Below are 20,787 nucleotides of genomic sequence, written 5' to 3'. Positions count from 1 at the left end.
GAGACAACACCACAGGTGCACTAATCCAGGTTTGCACTCAAGTAGGCACATACAATGTTGCTGAGAGCACCCACATGGCAACTCTTCAAGCCTCAATATGCAGCAAACTCTAGACAATTAAAATCAACCAAATTGGTATTACTCCAGCTTAATAGAGAAAAAAGTAGTTAGGTCTAAACTGGTTAATTCCCAAACTGGGGAGTTTGTGTTTATGGGGGGGAGTGTCACGGCTGTCGCTGTCACCCTTGTGTTTCCCCTTTTCCCTGTCTCACCTCTACCAAGTAGGCTGTGTCCCTGGGGAATGAAGACCCGCCTACTTCCTGGTTTCTGGGGAGCTGACATCTGTACCGCCCATTGGTTCCCTCTGTTTTCCACTCAACCAATGGCTCGTCACCACGTTAATTACCTCCGGCTCATAAGGAGAGTCCACCTGTTGCTCCGGGCAGCTTGTCACCGCCTGTTGACTTGTGTGCCGCTGGTATTGACTGCATAGCCTGTCTGTTGTACTTTGTGTTTAGTGGAACTATCCACCTTCCTTGCCTATTAGCTGTGTTTATTAGCTGGGTTAAGGCTAGAAATACATACAGCCGTAACACCTAGCCCCTTACCCTAATTTTAACCGTCACAACTACATTTCTAGCCTTAACCCTTACCCTACCCCTAACCTTAACGTAATTCTAACCAGAACCCTAAAACCAAGTCTTGACCTCAAAAGGCCCTTTAAACTTGTGGGGTCTGGCATTTTGGGCCCCACAAAGCTGTCGGACCCGACCAGTATGGTGGAATCCCATTTTTTTTTAGACCCCACGATCAAATTAAAACAAGCCCGCGCACAGGTGCACACGAACATGCACACACTCTATTAGCAGCGATGCAAACCGGAAAGCTCTGCTAGATATTCAGGTATGAATCATCATCATCATCATCAGCTGGTTCAGAGCAATGACAGAGATGATGGATGAGCTTAGCATGAGTCCTGGATTAGACTTTCTCTCCCTCTCTCTCTCTTCACCTCTCCTCACCTCACCTCAGTGTTTGTGTTTGTCTTCCATCTCTTCCATTGCGTGTTTGTTTTGGTTCTGTTATGCACTGTCCTCTATCTCTCTCGTCCTTTTGGCCTTGGTGTCCACTTAAAGGTGCCACGTGTAGCATTTTAAACATTATTGTACCTTTGTCAAAGTGTATGTGATAATTTACACTGAACTCCTCCTCTGAACAGTGATTGTCCAATCATAGCTGAGCAACCGAACTGTCAAACTTTGGTGTGTGTGAAAGTGGTGTGCATGGGGTTGTAGTAAGTACGTACAAAGAGCTTAAGAGGGTTGTGTCTTTAGTTTTTAGCTTTGCCAAGACCATAAACACAAAAGTCAAATTATAAGCAATTAATGTAATAGTTTCTTTATCTGCTCTAACGAAAACTGACTAGGTGGAAATGTTAGCATGCCTGACAAACTTACTCTCAACAAGTGGTAACCTAGCATTCCTATTAGAACAAAGGGTCATATCATTAGCTAACTACATTATAGTATGTGACTACAGGTTACATTAGAAAAATCCCCTTTGCAGGATTGGAACATCCATTGAGGGAGAGCCAAGAAGCTATACTTTTTTTTAATTGTCATATGTACAGGAAACATTTGTCACACATGACAATCAAATTAAACTCATTTGATCTGACTAATCGATCAAAGCAAATTAAAATTCACTAAACTGTGTTCCACTGTTATGCTTTACATTAAACCACTTTTTAAATGTATAACTAAACCTTCAATTAGCTTATTTTGTTATTTTTTTATTACAATTTGCTTGGAATTAATAACACAATATGGTCATATCATCACTGTAACATACAACTGAAAGTTGATACACGGTAACTGTGTGCCAGAACAGAGAGACAATGGGCAGCCCTGTCCAATGCCAGTGGTATTTTCCGTGCTAGTGGTTCTCAAAATTACAATAAAACCATATTTTACATAAACCCTGTCCCATCCTGTCATAAAGAAGACATTGTGGCTTGTCCCCCCCTACACTACTGCGTTTTCAGGTTGAAAACGGAGACCTTTTGCACCTCCCATCCAGACTAAAATGGCGAAAACGAAGACCTATGCAATATGGCCAAAAATGCCTTTATGGTTAGAACAAACAGTTGATTCCAAACAGTGGATCACTTCACAAATCTGAGGTGGAACATTAAAAACTATTATGATAAAATGTGTTTTCAACAAAAATGCACTAGTTTAATTAAGTAAAATATGTTTTCAGTCCCTTTTCCTCAACAAATCGATATCTTAAGAGATAAATTAAGTGCTAATTAATTTGTGATTCAAATGAATTAAATCAAACATTTATTAAACAGTGTGTGTGAAGGGGGGCCGGGAGAGGTGACAGCCATTAACGATAACAACACATTTTTCATCAGTTGCATTTGATGCAATAAGGTTTACATCCAATCAAAGTTAGGATGTTAACAAATAAATCAGACAGTGCAAAAGCAATTTATTTGATGTTCTTTTAGTTGTTTTAATGTAGACGGAGATCAACTCTGATATGCAGCTAAAATGCTCGTGTGGATGGAGATCATATTCATGTTAAAACTCCGTTTTTAAACAAAAACAGAGTAGTGTTTATTAATTAATCCAGTAATGATTCATTGACGTTTATATGCAACACCTTCTTAACTCCCATCTTCTTTCTTTCTTTTCAGTCTCTCCCCTTGCCCATCTCCATTAAACCTTCTCTACATCGTCTTTGTCACACACTCCACCCCCTCTCTGCTCCCCACCTCGCTCCATCTCTCCTCCTCTCTCTCTCCTTGCCCTCCATCTGCAACTCTTTTTTTCTTTTTGGACAGGATGTTGTGTTGTATAATGAAGCCACCATTGAGCAGGCAGCTTTTTTTTCTCTCCAGGCAGTTGATTCATCCAGAAACAGGTTGTTCCCGGGGAAGACCGGAGTGGGACAGGAAGTTGTGGAGGAAAGGAGGAAAGAGAGAGAGTTAGGGAGGGAGAGAAATGAAAGGAGTCTTTCATGCCGTGGTGTGAGCATCAAGGTGAGAGCAGGTTGTGCCAGATTAGCAAGAGTGTGTTTGCACGGGAAGCAGGTTATTCATGGCATTTAAACCTTGTGAATATGAGACTTCTGTCCAGATATGTACATGTGATTTTGTCACGTGAAACAGTAAGACAGTCTTCTTCTCTCTCCTTACACCTCACCTCCCCCACAGCCAACAGGCACGCACTCACACACAGGGTGGTGTTGAGTATACTGTGGGCCTGGCATAGTGGTGCTGCCAGAGATTGCAGAGAGGGGCATAGAGAAACAGAAAAAATCAATAGCCATCGACATGCAACACTGCATCAAGACTGTTACTTACCAGAAAGAGAAAAGGCAGGCAGGGAGAGAAGGAGGGATGGAGAGAGGTTATTTTACATGAGTCGAGAGCTCTTCAAAAGACGGAGAAAGATAGGCGAATGGAAAGAGAGAGATAGAGGTGAGAGGAGGGTTGTAATTGAGACATAAAGATCTATTTGATATAACCAGAGAGAAAGAAAGAGAGGGTGGGACAAGAGGGAGATGAAAAGGGGGTTGAGATAAAGAAGGAAGGAGCAATTAGTAAGAGGCAGAAAGGAACATGGGCAGAAATAAAAGAAAGAGCGAGGGAGATATGGAAAGGAGGCTGTAAAGGAATAGTTAGAGAGATGAAGGAGATGTGAAAAGCCCATCAGGCAGCGGCAGTGAGATTAATTATTTTGTGATAATTAACACATTTAAGCAAAATATTACAGTGCCTGTAAACAGATGATTACATAACTCATCATACTGTAGCTCTGTAATAACTGTCTTCCCATAGCTACTATGTGAGGCGTCATGTAATGTGCTGATGCTTACATGCCGGTCATGGTTTCTCTTCCTCTGGCTCAGGTGTCTTTTATAATGAGGTTCGCCAGCCATAACAAGACTCAATAGAACAGATAACTCAGAAATGAATGAGGCGGTGTATGCTGCATTTTCTTTTAATAATGATACCCAAGAATAAATGCTGTATATGGGCACAATAGTGATGTGATTATATGTTGATTATTTAAATGACCATATTTACAGGAAAAAAGGAGTTATTTTTTTATTACTAGGGTCTGCAAACAGTAGTTAACGTACAACGTTGTCTCCAAAGTGTTATACACTGAAATGAAGCTGGAAATGTTGATGGCTGTTTGGAAAAAACAATCTGATCTTAGCAGTTGCAATTAAGAAGGGGAAGTCGAGCTCTCTACACAGCTAGCTACTTTTGATTGGTATGACAAACGTTCCTAACTACCCCAGTGTCTGTGTCAGCAAACAGTGATGTCAGTGGGATGGATATGTCACTTATTGGTTATGCCTGGTGCACACTAGAGGATTTTCAAATCTTAATTGATTTTAAAAACGTGGGATACCACAAGTACAGAATTAACAGATTTTTTATATAAAAAAAAATAATCTTAACAATCCACACGCAAGACTTCTGATTGGTGTCACCCTGATTTTGTATCGGAAAATCAGGATGCCTCCGACCCAGTCGGCAACCTTAAGATTATGTCTATAAGCCCCTCATACTACAGGATCATTTGGGACGATATCGTCCGATTCGTCTCTTCCGACAATCTTGGGTGTATCCCACGTTTTAAAGATCCTAGTGTGCCCCAGGCATAACATGAACATGATGACAGGCTGAATGAATTAAGTGAAACAAAATGGCAACTGAGTCTGATTATTAGGCGACATCCACACTAAGCTGAGTGGTACGGATAGTCCCAGATCAGGCTTTCCCAAAAGCCCCATATTCCTCATCTACACTTGAAAACAATGCCAGCGTTTTAAGATTCCTCCACGGTGGAGACCGTTTTCAAAAAGTTCTGTTTTTGCGGGTGAGAAAAATGTCGCTTAGTGTGGACAGATGGTGGAAATGGAGTGAAAAAGAAAAGCTGTCAAATGCAGCCTGCTTAGTGTGTTGAGTTGTTTGATTACCAACTTCTTTTTACATGGGTTCCATCAAGGTCGCAAAAGCCCTTTGGGATAATTGTGACAACAAATAGATTCCTTAATTTGCATACAGTTACTGTCATACTTTAGCCAAGCGTAGACACAGCAAAACAAGGGATTAGACCCCAACCCAAAGCAGGTTCAGTTCAAAGGTTTTAATGGTAAATAAGCTTGTGGGATTGTGAGACAAGATGAAAACACAGGAAGCAGGCAATAAAGCAAACCAATCCAAAAATGATACGGCAATAATCTAAAATTCAACAGAAAGCTGGCAAAAGGGTCCAAAAACACAAGAAACACGACGAGGGCTGGGACATTTGACAAAATGACAAAGGCGGGCCAACAAATGACAAGGAAACACACTGACAATATATACACACATGAAAGAGGTGCAGAAAAAGATACAGGTGGAACCAATTAGGGCGGAGCAGATACAAGCAAACACAGAGACAGGAAGTTAAATACACAAAGACACATGAGGAAGGATTTATCAAAATAAAACCGGAAATCACCACACTCAGACCCCAAACCACAACAGTTACCTGACCTTTTCTTCCAACCATCAAATGATTGGGTCCACATTGCAAGGTATCCCATCACCCCTTTGGCCAACAAACACCAGAATCCAAAACAAATGATGGAGGTGAACTGGTTGTGTTCTCTTGGTTTGTACTGAATAAACCAGGGCTCAAGCACAAATACCCCTGTATCAGTACAAAAGTGAAATACTGTGGTGCACTGTTGGCACTTTTATTGTTTCAAAGGTCAGTTACTGTGTTTTTTTACCTACAGTATTTTTGGACAATGTTTTTCTGTTCTGTTCTTTTGAATTAGAATTATTTATCTCAACCTGCTGTACATTTTTCTTAATTAGTTTTGGATCCCACTGCCGATGGTTGTCTCTATTCTCTGACCCATTTCACAATGTTTAAAGTTAAAGTTTGATTTATTTATTGTACTGTATACGTTCTGTTCCCTGTCTTTTGTATGTCAGGACGGCTCATGCACAGGGTAAAGCGGAGGCAGCGGTAGGAGCAGCTCAGAAAGCCCAGGAGGAGAGTCGCATGGCGAGGGTCACCGCCAAGCAGTTCTCCCCGTCCTTCCAGCACCCAGGAAATGGTGGGCACACGCATCAACCAACAACCACAACATGAACACATACACACAATGTACTGGATACCCATATGCAGCACATGTCCATAATCTACAAACTCAGCCAAGCAGACACATACGCAACAACACGTGTGTGTACAAGTGCGTGAACAAAAAAAAAACATATACGTTTGTATGTGTGGGTTGGTGCTAAAGGTCAGTGTAAACCACCCTCCAGCTTTGTGTTTCTGCCTCTGTCACTCACACCTGTACAGCACTGCAGGTAGCCAACCCAGAAGAACATGAACTACTCAACATAGTGACACGCACGCACACTGCCTTCATGACACGTACTGTACGCTCCCACACACAGATACCTGAGTTGACAGTGACTGGTCTTTTGCCATCTATTCTGCTTTCACCAGCTGTCCTTTTCTCACACAGCTTAAAAACAGCACGCTCCATGTTATTGTGAGGACATCTAGCATGTATCAGTGCTGACATCATCACGTACCCTTCGTACATGAAAAGTCTAGCATTGTACAAAAATTATTAGAGGGGAGAAGGTGTTCAGAGAAGGGAGAGTAGCTTGAATTTTTTGGAAGAGCGGGAAACATTTTCTCATCCCAGATTCATTCTTCCATAGTGAGATTTATTGTAAAAAAATTCTTACATCACAAAGATAGCTTTTCATTTTTGCATCACTGCACTCTTTGGAACATCTGTCTAGAAGACCATGCAACTCAGGCATCATGTAATTGATGAGTAGTACACATCAGTCTACAACATAATTAGCATGGGCTGATTTTTGTATCAGTACAGACTGAATTTCAATAATTTAGAACAGAATTTGAATTGCTCAGCTTGAATAATTGCATTAAAAACAGAATTTGAATTGCTCAGCTTGAATAATTGCATTAAAAACAGAATTTGAATTGCTCAGCTTGAATAATTGCATTAAAAACAGAATTTGAATTGCTCAACTTTGAATTTATTATTTTGAAACTGAATTCCAATAAACTTGAAACTGAATGTGATATTGTGAATGTGAACTGAAACTGTATTTAAGCCTCACTAAAAATTCAAGTCTTTATGTACTTTCACTTTCAGTTCTCTCAATTCAAATTCAGTTCTCTAAATTCTATTTCACTCCAAGATTCAGTTTTAAGGTCACAGGCAGGTCAAGGTCGACTCTCGAGGGAGAGCAAATGAGTGCAGATGCACAGAGCGCCTTTTTAGCCAATCAGCACCTTTGTTTTTTACCATTTCCTTTAAGTTCCATACATGTCTCTTGCTCAGTTAGCCAATTCATAACATTCTAGCAGAGCTAACACGCTGTTACTCCTTGTAGCAATGGCTACAAATAGTGCAAAACAATTTTAACAAATAATTTTTATCAAGTACAGAGGGAAAATTAATTACACAGAGCATTTGACTTTAGCTGTAAATGGTGTTCTGACGAACCAAAAGTTCATTTATATGTAAGTGAGACTGTTGTTTATAATGCATTGCCAGTCTACACGAATGCAGCAGAAGAGCAGTATTCCTATATTTATTTTACACTGGACCTCTGTGTTTTTTAATGCAATTATTCAAGCTGAGCAATTCAGATTCAGTTCTAAATTATTCAAATTCAGTCCGTACTGATACAAAAATCAGCCCTTAAATTAGGTCTAATTTATATATGTTTTAATTTATTGGATGAGGGTAAAATACTCCAGTCCATCAGCATCCACTGACCTGGTATTTGTTTTACTCTGCAGCTGTAATAACTGTTAGTGTAGCAGCTGCATTCAAAAACAGAGAGTAGCTGAAATATTCACCATTTCATTATGTTCATTTTGAGATATTGGGGTAATGTATTTGCAATGCCGTGCTGATACTAAGTTTTAAAGTTGTAAGCAGCGATGACTGTGTAATGTCAACAAGCATTGAGACAGCGTCATAGCTCCCTCACCTCACCATCCTTCGAATGTCATCTGTCTTTTGCAGGCATGGAGGTGCAGCGTCCCAAACGTCAGGTGTCCAGCGAGGTGGAGGGAGAGGGGCTGTCGAGTAGCGCCGGCACCGCAGACAGCCCCGACCTCTATGTAAAGAGCACAGGCTCTGATGAACCTTCTAACGAAGCTGCCACCCCTGACCTCAGTCCTCCTTCCTCCTCACCGCCCCACACGCCGCCTCCCCCCGCCCGGCCGTCCCAGCGCAGCAAGAGTGCCCGCTTCCACCGGCAGACCGCCGTAGACCACGGGGATAGGGGGAAGGATGGAGGAGAAAGGGGTGAGAAAGGTGGGGGAGGAGGGCAGACTGAGATCCAGGTGTTGATGGAGGGAGGAAGCGGGGGAGGTGAAGGCGGAGGAGGACGGAAGGGGGAGTACCCACGGGCCAACAGCTGGAGCGAGGACAAGAGGATAGGGATGCTGTCAAAAGTAGGAGCTGGAGTCAGTGGACGAGGAGCGAGCCGGACCAATGGACACAAACACGGCTCATCGAATCACAAGTCCCGGGAGCACGGATCATCCAATCACAGACAGGCCAGAGGGGACAGGTGGACAGAGTCATCCTCGTCTGCCTCTTGGAAGTCCGGGCACAGGGGCGCGCACGGCAGGGGTGGTCGGCTGCTGGAGCAGGATGAGGAGAAAATGAGCAATTATGAGATGGAGATGAAGCCTTTACAGCCCAGAGACTCCACTACCCACAAGCCCCATGGGCACGTGGAGGAGAGGCACGGGCACAGTAATGCTCATGGAGAGGGGCACTCGCACACCGTGCAACGACAGAGGCATAAGAACCGCGATGGGAGGGAGGGGAGGGAAGGACGGGAGGGCAAAGAGGGGAGGGAAGGGGGTAAAGACTCAGTGCACAAGCTGGACAGACCGGGGGAAAAGATGGATTCACGGCCTCTACGGCGAGACCTCACCCTCTCCCCCCCTCTGAAGTCCTCCCCGATCACACCGGAGCAGCAGGACCACAGCATCATGCAGAACAAAGGCAACTCGGTAAGACACAAGATGAGCACACAAATGGCACACTTAGCCAACTCTGAAAGACGTAGAAGACGCACAAGGCAAGATTTTTTTGATCACATAACTGCTGATGGTTGGGATCTTCCCAACGAGGCACTGCACAAATTACTTTCAGGTGCTTTGTATGGTCACTGGCTGAAAATCCTTTTGGAGCGCAGGCAGTTTGAGTTGAAATTTCGGAGAAAATACAAATCTGTCTCTTGAACAACAGTAAGCAAGAACTCTTTGCAGCACGCACCTCTCTCAACACAAGTTGGCTGTCTCTTCATCATTGCCTTCACCTCACCTGTCACTGTGGATGAACAATTATTAGACAGCCGTAAACTTACATTTCAGAGTTATGTCTATGCAGAGTAGCTTTTTGCAGCTTAAAATCTTTGTTAGGACTTTTTGATTACAGCAATAAAGAAACCAGACCTCACTGATTAAGCAGCTCTAAAACTGTTACAACTGTTAACCTGTAGACACAATACAACATATTTTTTATATTTCCTGGTTTAAAAAATTTGACTTGGAGGATTAAATGGTTTTCTTGGAGTACTGTTTTGGGGGGCACCGCCACATGGCATGAGTAGGAGGCCAATCGACCGGCCTCCACTCTGCTGAAGTGTCCTTCTGTAAGACTCTGAATCCTTATGAGCTGCAGGGCTGCTATTGAGTCTGATCTCTAACCCTCTAGGTGGAGAGGGTCAGATGTCCAGTATTCTGAGGATCACAAGCACTTCCATAGTGAAATTGATTACACCAGCCAAAATATAACCAAAAAGTAATCATATATTTCCACTGCAGTAGTGTCTGTTTCATCTCTTGTAAAACACAAAGATCTGTCAATCAGTATTGTAGCTTGCTAAATTTTCCTTTTAAAGAGATGGTATTATGCTCATTTTCAGGTTTAAAATCCTATTTAAGGGTTGCACCAGAACAGGTTTACATGGTTTAATTTTCAAAAAACACCATATTTTTTGTCATACTGCACATTTCTGCAGCTCCTCATTTCATTTCTGTATGTTGAAGGCTTTGTTGTAGCTATGGAGTGATATGTCTTGTCTCTAAATGATCTTTGTTGCGCAGTTCCTAGTTAAGGACTACTAGCCAATCAGAAGCAGAGAAAGGCAGGTCAGCCAAAAGATGGTAAACAGCTTCGGTTCAGCTGTAGGCTATATGTTGCCGACCAGCTTGGCAATTTGGACTGGAGCAAGATTTTCAGAGTGGTGAGTTATTAATCTGTAACAAAAGTATCTTTCATCCATAAAGTTTTAACCGAGTTCTGTCTCTACATCACAGTAACAACTTCATGTCCACTGACTGCTTGGAGGGCAGCTAGTGTTTGGAAGGGAGAAGAGAGGGGTGCTGCAGCTCAGTGTTTTTCCACCGGTGTTTTTGAGGGCGTGTCGGACTAGTCGCACGGCGAGCATTATGACACATATTTTCTTGTGACATCACAAGAAAGGCAAGTAAAGGCTGGACTACAAACGAGATGTTCAGAGCAGAGTTTTCTGTGGGAGATGGGAACTCCCTTTGAGGTGGACTTTGGGATTTTTCACTTTGCAAACCTAGTTCTATAACTCAATAAAGGAGAGGGGAAAAGCCAAAAGCATAATACCACCTCTTTAAAACAATGAATGTATTTATGTGATTTGATTACAATCCTTAAAATTTAAGAAGGTAATTTCAAGATGTACGATTCCAAGATTGTTGACCACGTTGGGGGGTTCACTAAGTCAGACAAGACAACATTTAACAGTAGTTGGAATTTTTCACCCTTGCTTAAAATCAAGTTTATGCAATTGTGCAACATGAAATTACCTTCTGGGAACTTCAAAGAAGGGAAATCAAACCATTTAAATTCAGATAGATGCTCAGCTCTACACAGAGCATTTTAGCGTCTCTCATCGCAGCTCTCATGAGTGTCCACTGTACACTACCTGCTCAGCACCAAACAACAGACAGTCAGCGAATAGTTGGTGAACACAGTGGAGCATTTAGCTGCTAAAGAGCCAAATATTTCCTTCAGGTGTTGACGAAATGTAAATGCTCCGTATAGCGCCTTTCTAGTCTTTTTGACCACTCAAAGCACTTTTACACTACACCTGCATTCACCATTCACTCACATTTATACACTGAGCCTAAGTGCTCAAACAGAAACAAACATTCACACACATTCATACGCTGGCGGAACAGCCACCAGAGGCAATTCGGGGTTCAGTATATTGCCCACTTTGACATGCAGCCTGGAGGAGCTGGGGATTGAATCGTCAACCTTCCGATTAATGGGCAACCCGCTCCACCTCCTGAGCCACAGCCCCCAAAGACTAAAGCAGAGCTAAAAGGGGAGTGAATATTGGACTTACATGCATCAGGTAGAAACACATGACTGACAAATGCATGTTGCTCTGTATATGCTGGATGTTAAAAAGTAACATGAAGTCGTAGCCATATCAACTTAAAAGGAGCTAATATTTGTGTTGTATTTATAGCTTCCACTGCGCCAATGCACTACACAAGTGTCCAAAAAGTATTCAGTAGCAATTAAACTTAACAATTAGGTATTTAGTCCAATCCTTACGGCCTTTTTTTTCATCCATAGGATCAAAGTTTTCAATAAATATTTTGACATAAGCCTTTTTTATTTTGATGGTGAGGTATAATTAAATTCTTTAATTATTGACATACTTGCGTGAGGTCTGATTGAAAACCCAAGAACGTAATTGCCGTCCCTGGTAATCACAGGTGTAACACTCTAGTAGGTGTCAGCATCACTGTGTGTCACAAGTCAAATATACAGGAAGGGCTTACAAGAGAGTTTTCAGTGACAGTGATGAACCCCCTCATTTCTCCCATCAAGCATCACACTAACAAATTTGTGCTGAAAGCATTTTTAGTATACACGGGGACAAACAGCTGCACAGTAGACTGGCACAGTCAGCAATAATTTGTTTGTTAATGTTTATGGTTCAGCAATACAATTAATAAGGTAATGGACACACAATTACAAAAATACTGTTAGTGTGATCTCTTGTAAACTTCATTCCTGTTAGTTGTAGTAATAATAATAATAATAAGAAGAAGAATGCACACACCTGTTTCATTGTTGATATCTGGGGATGTGGTGCCTCTGCTAGACACAGCCATTGTTTATATGATACAGTCAAACTGGGTTCTAATTGTTCGGTTTCCACACTGATGTATCTCCACAAATGAACCTGGTGGATAAATTATTGTAATAAGTGAAATTACGGATGGCTTGAACAAAGGAAAAATTGGACCTAGGAGTAGGATGAAAAGCTGAAAATGTCCTCAATAAATGCAATGAGATATATGATTGCTGAACATCTTTGTCCAAATCCTACTGCTATTACACCCTCCACTCTTCAGGCAAGGCTTTCTATGAGATTTTGAAACCTAGCTGCAGGGATTTGCTCCCATTCAGCATTACTGAGCTCCAACACTGATGTTGGGCGATAAATCCTGGTTCGCATCTCAGAGGTAGAGGATGGGGTTGAGGTCAGGGCTCTGTTCATGCCAGTCATGTCTTCAAAGTTGGAAGCACACTATCGTAGAAAACATCTTTGTGCACTGTAGCAGTAAGATTTCTCTTCACTGGAACTAGAGGGCTACTAGAAAAGACAGCTGCAGACCAAAAGTACACACACTCCCCATAAACAAATGTATCAGGCCATCACAGAGGAGTGCACACAGTTGCCATATTGTGTACATACTGTATATCTTTGAATACATTTCCTTAGATTGCCTTAAACCTGCATAAATTGATTGTTGGGCCACTTGGGTGCAATAGGCTGAAGACACAACATTAAAGTTGATATTGTGAACGCTTTAGCAAACAAATGAAGTTTACACAGTGGGCAGACATGGAGCAACATTAACATTCATTTGAGTCGTGTGTCTGGCCACCTGATGAATTCAAGTCCAATGTCCACTCTCCTTTTAGCACCGTTTTTGGTCTTCACCAACTCCTGAAGGAAATATCCGGCTCTTCAGCTGCTAAATGCTCCATTATGTTCACCAGCTAGTCGCTAGCTTTGTCTGTCTGCCATTTAATGCTGAACAGGCCGCTTAACGTGAGTTCATCAGATCTTTTTTTGCTGAAAACAGCTGCTGCTGGATACAATGTTGTTGTGAGGGCTGAGTCCCAACCAAAACATTAAAGTTGCAGGCTATATTTTTAAGAGTTTAAAACCGTTATAAATCTCAGTAGAACTGAGAGGAACTGTAGGCTCTGTCTCTCTGTGGGTTCATCACTACAAACAACGCATTTCATTTCACGTACAGCTTTAAATTTCAGTTTGAACCTCTACATGACTCTCTTTGGCCTTAATATCGCCCTGGACAGCAGCTGTATGGTGAATTTGTCATATCTGCCATGTCACTGCCACACATTGATTTGACTAAAAGGATTTGTTGCCCACTGTCATGAGGATACATTCCATCCCCAGTGACATAACACAATGTTATCCCACATATTAAGATAATCCTGGGGGATAGGCACAAGGTTTAACCTTGTGAAATAAAGAAAGATTTTTTTGTACTATGAGCTAGCAGGGGGGATTACGTTGTTTTAATATAATTTTTTGGCTACGTCTTGACTCAGGCTGGTGGACAGCCCCAACCACACTAATCCTGGATGATAATATGGTCGCAGCATTAGATAATGAAACCATCAGGAAAACCAGCAGCAATTGAAAACCACACATCGTACGCCACAAACATGCACAAATACAATCTGTCTCACACACACACTATACTTGTGTGTTAACTGTTCCACTGTTCACACCTCACACATCTTGCTCAATTTAATACAAACTTGTCTGTTGCCGTGTGATGACTGTCGCAGAGAATGGAGTCAGTTATTTAGTAGTTTAGTGGCTGCTGCTGCTACCTGCTGCCTGAAAACATGAAGCCTAAAACACACACACACACACACACACACACACACACACACACACACACACACAGATATTCAGGCGGAGAGAGAACCCCAGCGGTCCTTTCTGCACCTTAGTAACAGCAGACTGGCAAACTAGCCCCTTCCTCACAGAAGGCCCCCCATTGGTTAACCAGCGCTCTGTTGCTAGGGAACAGCTTATGCATTGCTTCAGCGGCGGCCAATCGGTGGGCGTGTGTCAGTGACAGAGGGGGTGTTGGGTGAAGGTGGTGTGTGTGTCTGTTTGCAGCCAGAGAAGCAAGTGAGATTTGTGTAAGGCAGGTTCACAGCATACACAGATACTATCACACTCAGATAAATAACACACAGGGAACTCTGCGAACACCATGGGAACACAGGGACTGCTCTGACACACAGATATGTGCAGGCACACACACACTCAGAACCTCTTTTCATTTGTGCAAAATTGCACTATAAAAGTGCACTATATAGAAACAAAAACATTCTCTTACTCTTTTCCTGTATCCAGTATAGTGTGAAACCTCTGTGTCCACTCAGTCGTCGTCATGGGCTCAGAAGGCTCATATTTACAGGAACAGCGCCTCAGTAAGATGTGTCCCCAGACGACCCAGCCCTTCATGGTCTGCAATAGCAAAAACTACTGTGACGATAAAGAGATCTTAAAAGTAAAGAAATAAAATTACATTGTGATGCCACTGGTGTAAGACAGACACTTAAACCTGATTCTGTTTTGGTCTTCGTGGGAGATCACAGAACACATCAGCCACTACTCCGATGAATGACTTAATCTTTTTTTTAATCTTAAAACATACAAAGAAGAATCTAATACCAAAGAGACTTAAAAACAGGTGTGTAGATACACATTGTGTCCTCTTCTGTTGAGTCTGGTCAGCACACATGCGGCTGCATTTTGGCTGATCTGCAGTTTGTCTAGAGCTTTCTTGGGTGGGCCACAAAAGAAAGCATTACAGGACTGTAGTCCAGCCTGGTAGTCATAAAAGCATGCATCGGTCTCTCGATATCTGTGTGGGAGAGATATGGTAGTACTTTTGCAGCATTTCCTAAGATGATAAAAGGCAGTGCTGGTGAGCTTCAAAATCCAGATGAGGATAAAAAAAAGCAGACCAAGGTTACTAGCTTGGGGCTTGATGTTTTGTGTCAAGGATTTTAAGTCACTGGATAACTTTTTTGTCTCTGAGCCTCTGCCCTAATTCTTTGAACATCTGTCTTTGATCCATTATGGGAAAGTTATTCACACAAAAGAGCAGACATGATTGATACGCTGAAATAGTTTTCCGGGGAGATGGTAGCATAGCTTACCACCACAATCTTTCTCTAACCTCAGGCAAGTGTTTTCATTGCCTAAACCTGAAGAATATTTGACATAAATTATAGATATTTTCAGTGGTTGTAATTAAAGTCTAAACAACAGTGGTCCTAGAATGCTAGAATGGTCCTGGGGCATCCCACACAATGTTGGCAGAAGAGTGGTCACTAAGAGACCGACATAAGACTTAAGCCAATTTAAAATTGTGCCATAGAGCTTCACACATCTCTGTAGGTTTATAATAATATGTATAGTATGCTTAAATGTACCAAAAGTACTGTCTGTCTCTCTGCTGTGTGTCTCCAATATCTGGCTCTTTAGCTGCTTGCTGCTGCTAGACATATGGGGCTGATGAGAGTAGCAAAACTGAACAAAATAGTTTATGCTTGGGCCGTACAACGAAAGATCATAAGAAGCTCTGTAGAGTTGAAGAGTTTGGTGATAACTTTTTTGGAGTTCAATGCGAGCGACCACTTTCACATAGTTGTTCGATTAATTAATCATTTAAAAAAGATTGCTTGGTGAAGCATTACGGTAAATATAGCTATTAAAGAACTCTTTACAATGATTTCACTGAATAAATGTTTTAAATTGGCCTACATTTGGCCTAAAGGATCTTTTTGAAAGAAATGCATTACAGTGACAGTTCTCAGTGCCAGGAAAAGATGCCAGTTAGCATAAAAATGATTTGTTCTTTGCCAGCACTTCAAGCTCAGGACAATAAGCGTTCTGTTATAAACAGTGTTTGGTAGGGTCAAGAGAGCTGGTGGAGAGATTAAGTTTCATTTCTCTATTAATGACAGCAACATGCATAGCAGTTTCAAGCAAAGAGAAAATAATGCCAAATGGGGGCCAACACTATTTGTACTGTAATTATACTTTACCTGGTCTATGTTATCTTTGAAGAGTACTGCTCTGTGCTCTGTGCATTTTCATGATTTCACACCAGGAGGATTAACAATAAACCGGCTCACTTGTGTTTTTGAAAAGTAAATAGTAGTTAGCTTGTGAGTTCTGCATTATGCAATTATGAATTGTTTTATAAATTATAACAGTAGGAGATTTGCTTAAATACATATAACAAAGTAATCTGCTACACTTCTAAACATTTCCTTTAAAAGAGAATGAAAAAAAAACCTATGAGAGAAATTGTTTTGTACTTTTGAAATAGACGGGGTGTGGATACAATTGTCATTGTCACCACCAAAACACAGCGTGGACACACTTACCAGCTTTTTCTTGTCCCATTTCAAAGGAATTCAGTGAGCATGTTTCCCAGGACAAAACCTGGGCTGAATGCCTAGAATTCTTAAAGCAAAATTCTGACATTTTTGGAAATACACTTATTCACTGACTTGCCGAAAGTTACATGAGAAGATCTGTATTACTGCCATTAGTTTAGTTTAACTACTTGGAGAACAACAGCTGGCTCCGTCTAAAGGTGAGAACCTTTGCCAACCAGCATCGCTGAAGCTCCCTAATGAACATTTTCTATCTTGTTTGTTTAATTTGTCCAAAAAAAAAAAAAAAAACAATGATAAAAAAAACACAATTTGCAAGCTAAGCTAATCGGCTGCTGACTGTATCTTCATACTTTATATTTGGAGGGGTGGTAATGGGGCAGTGGATAAGATGCATGCCTTTGGTGTGAGAGACCTGGGTTCAATCTCTCGATGTGACACATCCACCAATGTGTCTCCGAGCAAGACACTTAACCCCTCGTTGCTCCAGAGGCGTGTGACCTCTGACATACATAGCAATTGTAAGTCGCTTTGGATAAAAGCATCAGCTAAATGAATAAATGTAATGTATATTTAGCATACAGATATTCGAGTTGCATCCATGTTCTAAATTTTAACAAGAAAGCAAATAGGTCTGTATGGTACACTAATTGTGAATGATTATGCTCCTTCGGCGCAAATAATTAGACTGAAATATAATCTAATTATTCAGTAATCAGCTATTCACTTCTAAAAAGTGGAAACTCCAGTGGAACAACCACAGAAAATGGATATGAACATAATAAAATGAAAATAAGTCAGGAACTGTGGATACATAAAAAGCACATTTTCTTACTGAATGGAGGTAGAAGGGGCTGATTATCAGAGAATTTCAGGCTCCTGGTCTGGTAATCATCCATGACACAGATCTGTGATAAGCCTATCGCCAGATTGATCAGCAGAAACCTCGTTAGCAGCCACTCTGGACAGATTCATTTACAACAATGTTGCACTAATGCTTCTTAATATCAGTGCGTAGTGTTACTCAGAGTCCCGTTTTCCGTCTCCCACTACAGCTATTGTTAAAATTATTTTAGAGGCAGACTTAATTAAAACCATAGGTCTTCTGCACCTCCTCTTGGTAAATCCCTTTATAAGACCAAAATACACTCTATGTAGACACTAATGTCAAATGAATCTACTACTTTTCAAGCAAGGGAGACTATTTCGTAAGGGATTCTGCGTGGGGTAAAAACAACTGCTGCAGCGATAATAATGTCAGTGACTATACTTGATTCACTTTCACATATTTACCCAGAGTGGACAGGTGGTCAGAAAGACTGGCCTTCACCCACATGACCCAAGTTGTCAGCAAGCATCTGCTGAAGTGTCATCGAGCAAGACACTGCTGCAGGCTGCTGTTCTGCAGCAGAGCTTGCCCCCCGACCTCACTCTGTCAGAGAAGATGGGCTTCCCTGTGGGATCAACACAGGATTGTATTATTTATCTTAAGATGCAAAGTGCTCCTTCATCATTGCACTGCGTACATATTGCCATTGCTGTTAGGTCTTCGCGTGCTTGACGTCGAAAAGAGACTATATAAATATTTAACAGCATTACTATTTATTCCTTTTTCGTGACATTTGTGTTAGTTGCGATCATTTATATTAGGTCGTGTTTCCAGATACCACCTACACAATGCAAACCAGATGATAAGGAAGAGTGATACAGTGGAAAGTGAATCTGTCAAGTAATAATATCTTGTTAGATTGTCTGAGGACGTGGGTTGGGATATCTATAGCTCTTGAATTGTTTTCGTCCCATTTCTCTTATCTCCTTTTAGGGCACTGGTTCTCAAGTTGGGGTGCGGGCACCTCTGGGGGGCATAGAGCCACCCCAGGGGGTCCTGGATGTTTAGCGGACCCAAAGTTGCATGAATATAATTCATGTGGTGACATTAACAAATTAAGGTGCTCTGATTGCTGGCAAGGCTATTTTCTAAATTGAATGCTGTTTATTTTAATCGCCTGTATTGTTAATGATTGATAAAAATTAAATCCACTTATGCTTCTGAAGGGGGTGTGACAGAAAAAGTCTGCTATTGGGGACATTATCCATCAATTGTGTGTCAGAGACTGGAGTTTCAACAAGCACAAAGGGTCTCTGGCTTCTAACTCAAAGGTGGAAAGCACCTTTGAGTTATTATAAAACTACAGAGCTGCGTAAAGTGGTCATTTTTGATTCAACAACATTGAAATAACAACATTGTTTTGTTTTTTCGTCACATCTGGATCATTGCAGCACATTGTATATATAAGCTGTAGCACGGCTCCACAGCATTCCCACATGAACCTGGTGCTGGTTTCACCATGCTGGTTTCTTGTCAAATTTAAAATTAAATTCAAGATTTTTCTAATTACTTAAAAGGGGATCCACAATTTGGCCCTATTGTTTTTTGCACACTTTTACTAAAGGAATATAGGCTAGATAGAGTGACGACACATTGTATATCGTCAACGTAGGTTGATTTGGGAATATACCCAATACTTTCTCCACAGAACATCAACCACACTGGCAGACATTAAAAGCCAAATGTATTTGTTTTAGCATCACACAGCAGCCCTAAAGCAGGAGAATATTGAAACAGGAGAATATTGCGGCTGTCAGGTGAAGACCATGCATCTTCAAAATGTGAAAGCATTGTATTTAAGTTGACACACGTGTATTTGAGTTCATTTGTTTTGTTGTTTTTTTTTTCAAAAGGTTTAATAACCCCTGGGCTGTAGGATTTTCTGAACCAGTAAAAGAGCCTCATCCAGCAGCTGAAGTGACAATTACCAGAATGATCGATGTGCATGCAGTTATGCAAGGTGCAATAAATGTGACGCTAAAGGTTTGAAAGTAACAACAACATAAAAAAAACCTTAATCTTCAGCAGATCCAATAGGAATAGAATAGATGAGAATCATCAACCTTTTACACCATTTAAAACAGTGGTTTGGTCCTTTTTTAAATTATGTTAAAGCAAAGCACCTACATATAACCACTGATTGGTTTGGACGTTTGTGTTCCCCTTTACTTTCTTATCAATTATGTCCTGTTTAACGACCAACTGTGGTAATAAGACTTGTCTTAAAAAGGGATGTATATAAATGACTGTGTACATTTGTATGTGTTGGCAGGTTAGATATTCTGTGTGTATGAAAGCCTCATGCGTGAGCTTTGAGTGTGTGTGTGTCCTTATTATTGACACTCTCCCCTTTTCTCTCTTTCTCTCTCTCTCTCTCCCACGCAGGCCTACAGCTCTATCCTGGTTGTCATGGTGATTCTGCTCAACATTGGAGTGGCTATTTTGTTTATCCACTTTTTTATTTAAAGACAGCAATGCTTTCAGAGTCAGCCTATCTATGCTACAACAACTATAAATTCATATGAGTATTACGACCAATCTGCTGCCCTTTCGTGTTCCTGGCGAGAGGACTGCAGCCCGACTGAAAGAAGACTACGACCAAGGAGGGCTCCGCCATCATTTGGGCTGAAGGTGTCTAACCCGGGCTAACCTCCACTAAGCTTGGTCCAGTCTTTCTGAAAGAGATGCTGAAGTGCGTAGCCCAAAGACGGGGACAAAAGAATGGTAAAGCAGTCCAGGTAACTGGACAACAAAGAGATAATATAGTTCAGAAACTGGACTTAAATGAGCTTCAATAGTTCACATATAAACTCAAATGGGCTGAACTGGTCTGGTCCCCAGGCCATGCGAGCTGCAGCTGGCATTACAGCGAGATGTCTGCTTCCACTGCCTGCAGACAGGACTGACGAGACAGACTTTTTCATCTTCAAATCATAGTTTTCAACAGATTTGTAACTTATAATTTATTTATTAACATGTTCTCTCATGTACACTATGTTGATGGATATATTCTTTCTTTTGTAACCCTCCACCCCTCTTTATATAACTCCTGCCTTTTGGTTCCTTCGCCTGCCCAGGTGTTGTTACTGATGGTTCAAGCTGCGCGTTCATGTGTGTGAGAGTCTATGTAAGACTCAGGAGCTGACGAGTGTGTGTGTGTGTATGTGTGTGCTGCCTGGATGCATGGTTGATGGCTCCCTGACCACACACACACACACACACACACACACACACACACACACACCCTCTCATTCACCCGCCCACACACCCTC

General features: G+C 41.5%; 1 protein-coding gene across 1 annotated transcript in view; it reads left to right on the top strand.

The window, feature by feature from the left end:
* Nucleotides 1–20,753, top strand: part of jph3b (junctophilin 3b) — a 51,994-nt gene extending 31,241 nt beyond the window's left edge. Inside the window, exons 4-6 of the mRNA XM_046036542.1 lie at nt 6,014–6,138; nt 8,104–9,107; nt 19,901–20,753. Coding sequence (XP_045892498.1) covers nt 6,014–6,138; nt 8,104–9,107; nt 19,901–19,981 — 1,210 coding nt within the window. The 3' untranslated portion in view covers nt 19,982–20,753. The remainder of the gene's footprint in view (nt 1–6,013; nt 6,139–8,103; nt 9,108–19,900) is intronic.
* The last annotated feature ends 34 nt before the right edge of the window (nt 20,754–20,787 follow it).

This window comes from Micropterus dolomieu, linkage group LG22, assembly GCF_021292245.1.
Source record: "Micropterus dolomieu isolate WLL.071019.BEF.003 ecotype Adirondacks linkage group LG22, ASM2129224v1, whole genome shotgun sequence".
Taxonomy (NCBI): domain Eukaryota; kingdom Metazoa; phylum Chordata; class Actinopteri; order Centrarchiformes; family Centrarchidae; genus Micropterus; species Micropterus dolomieu.
The sequence above is the reverse complement of the archived record's forward strand: the minus strand, read 5'-3'. Positions and strand labels throughout refer to the sequence as shown.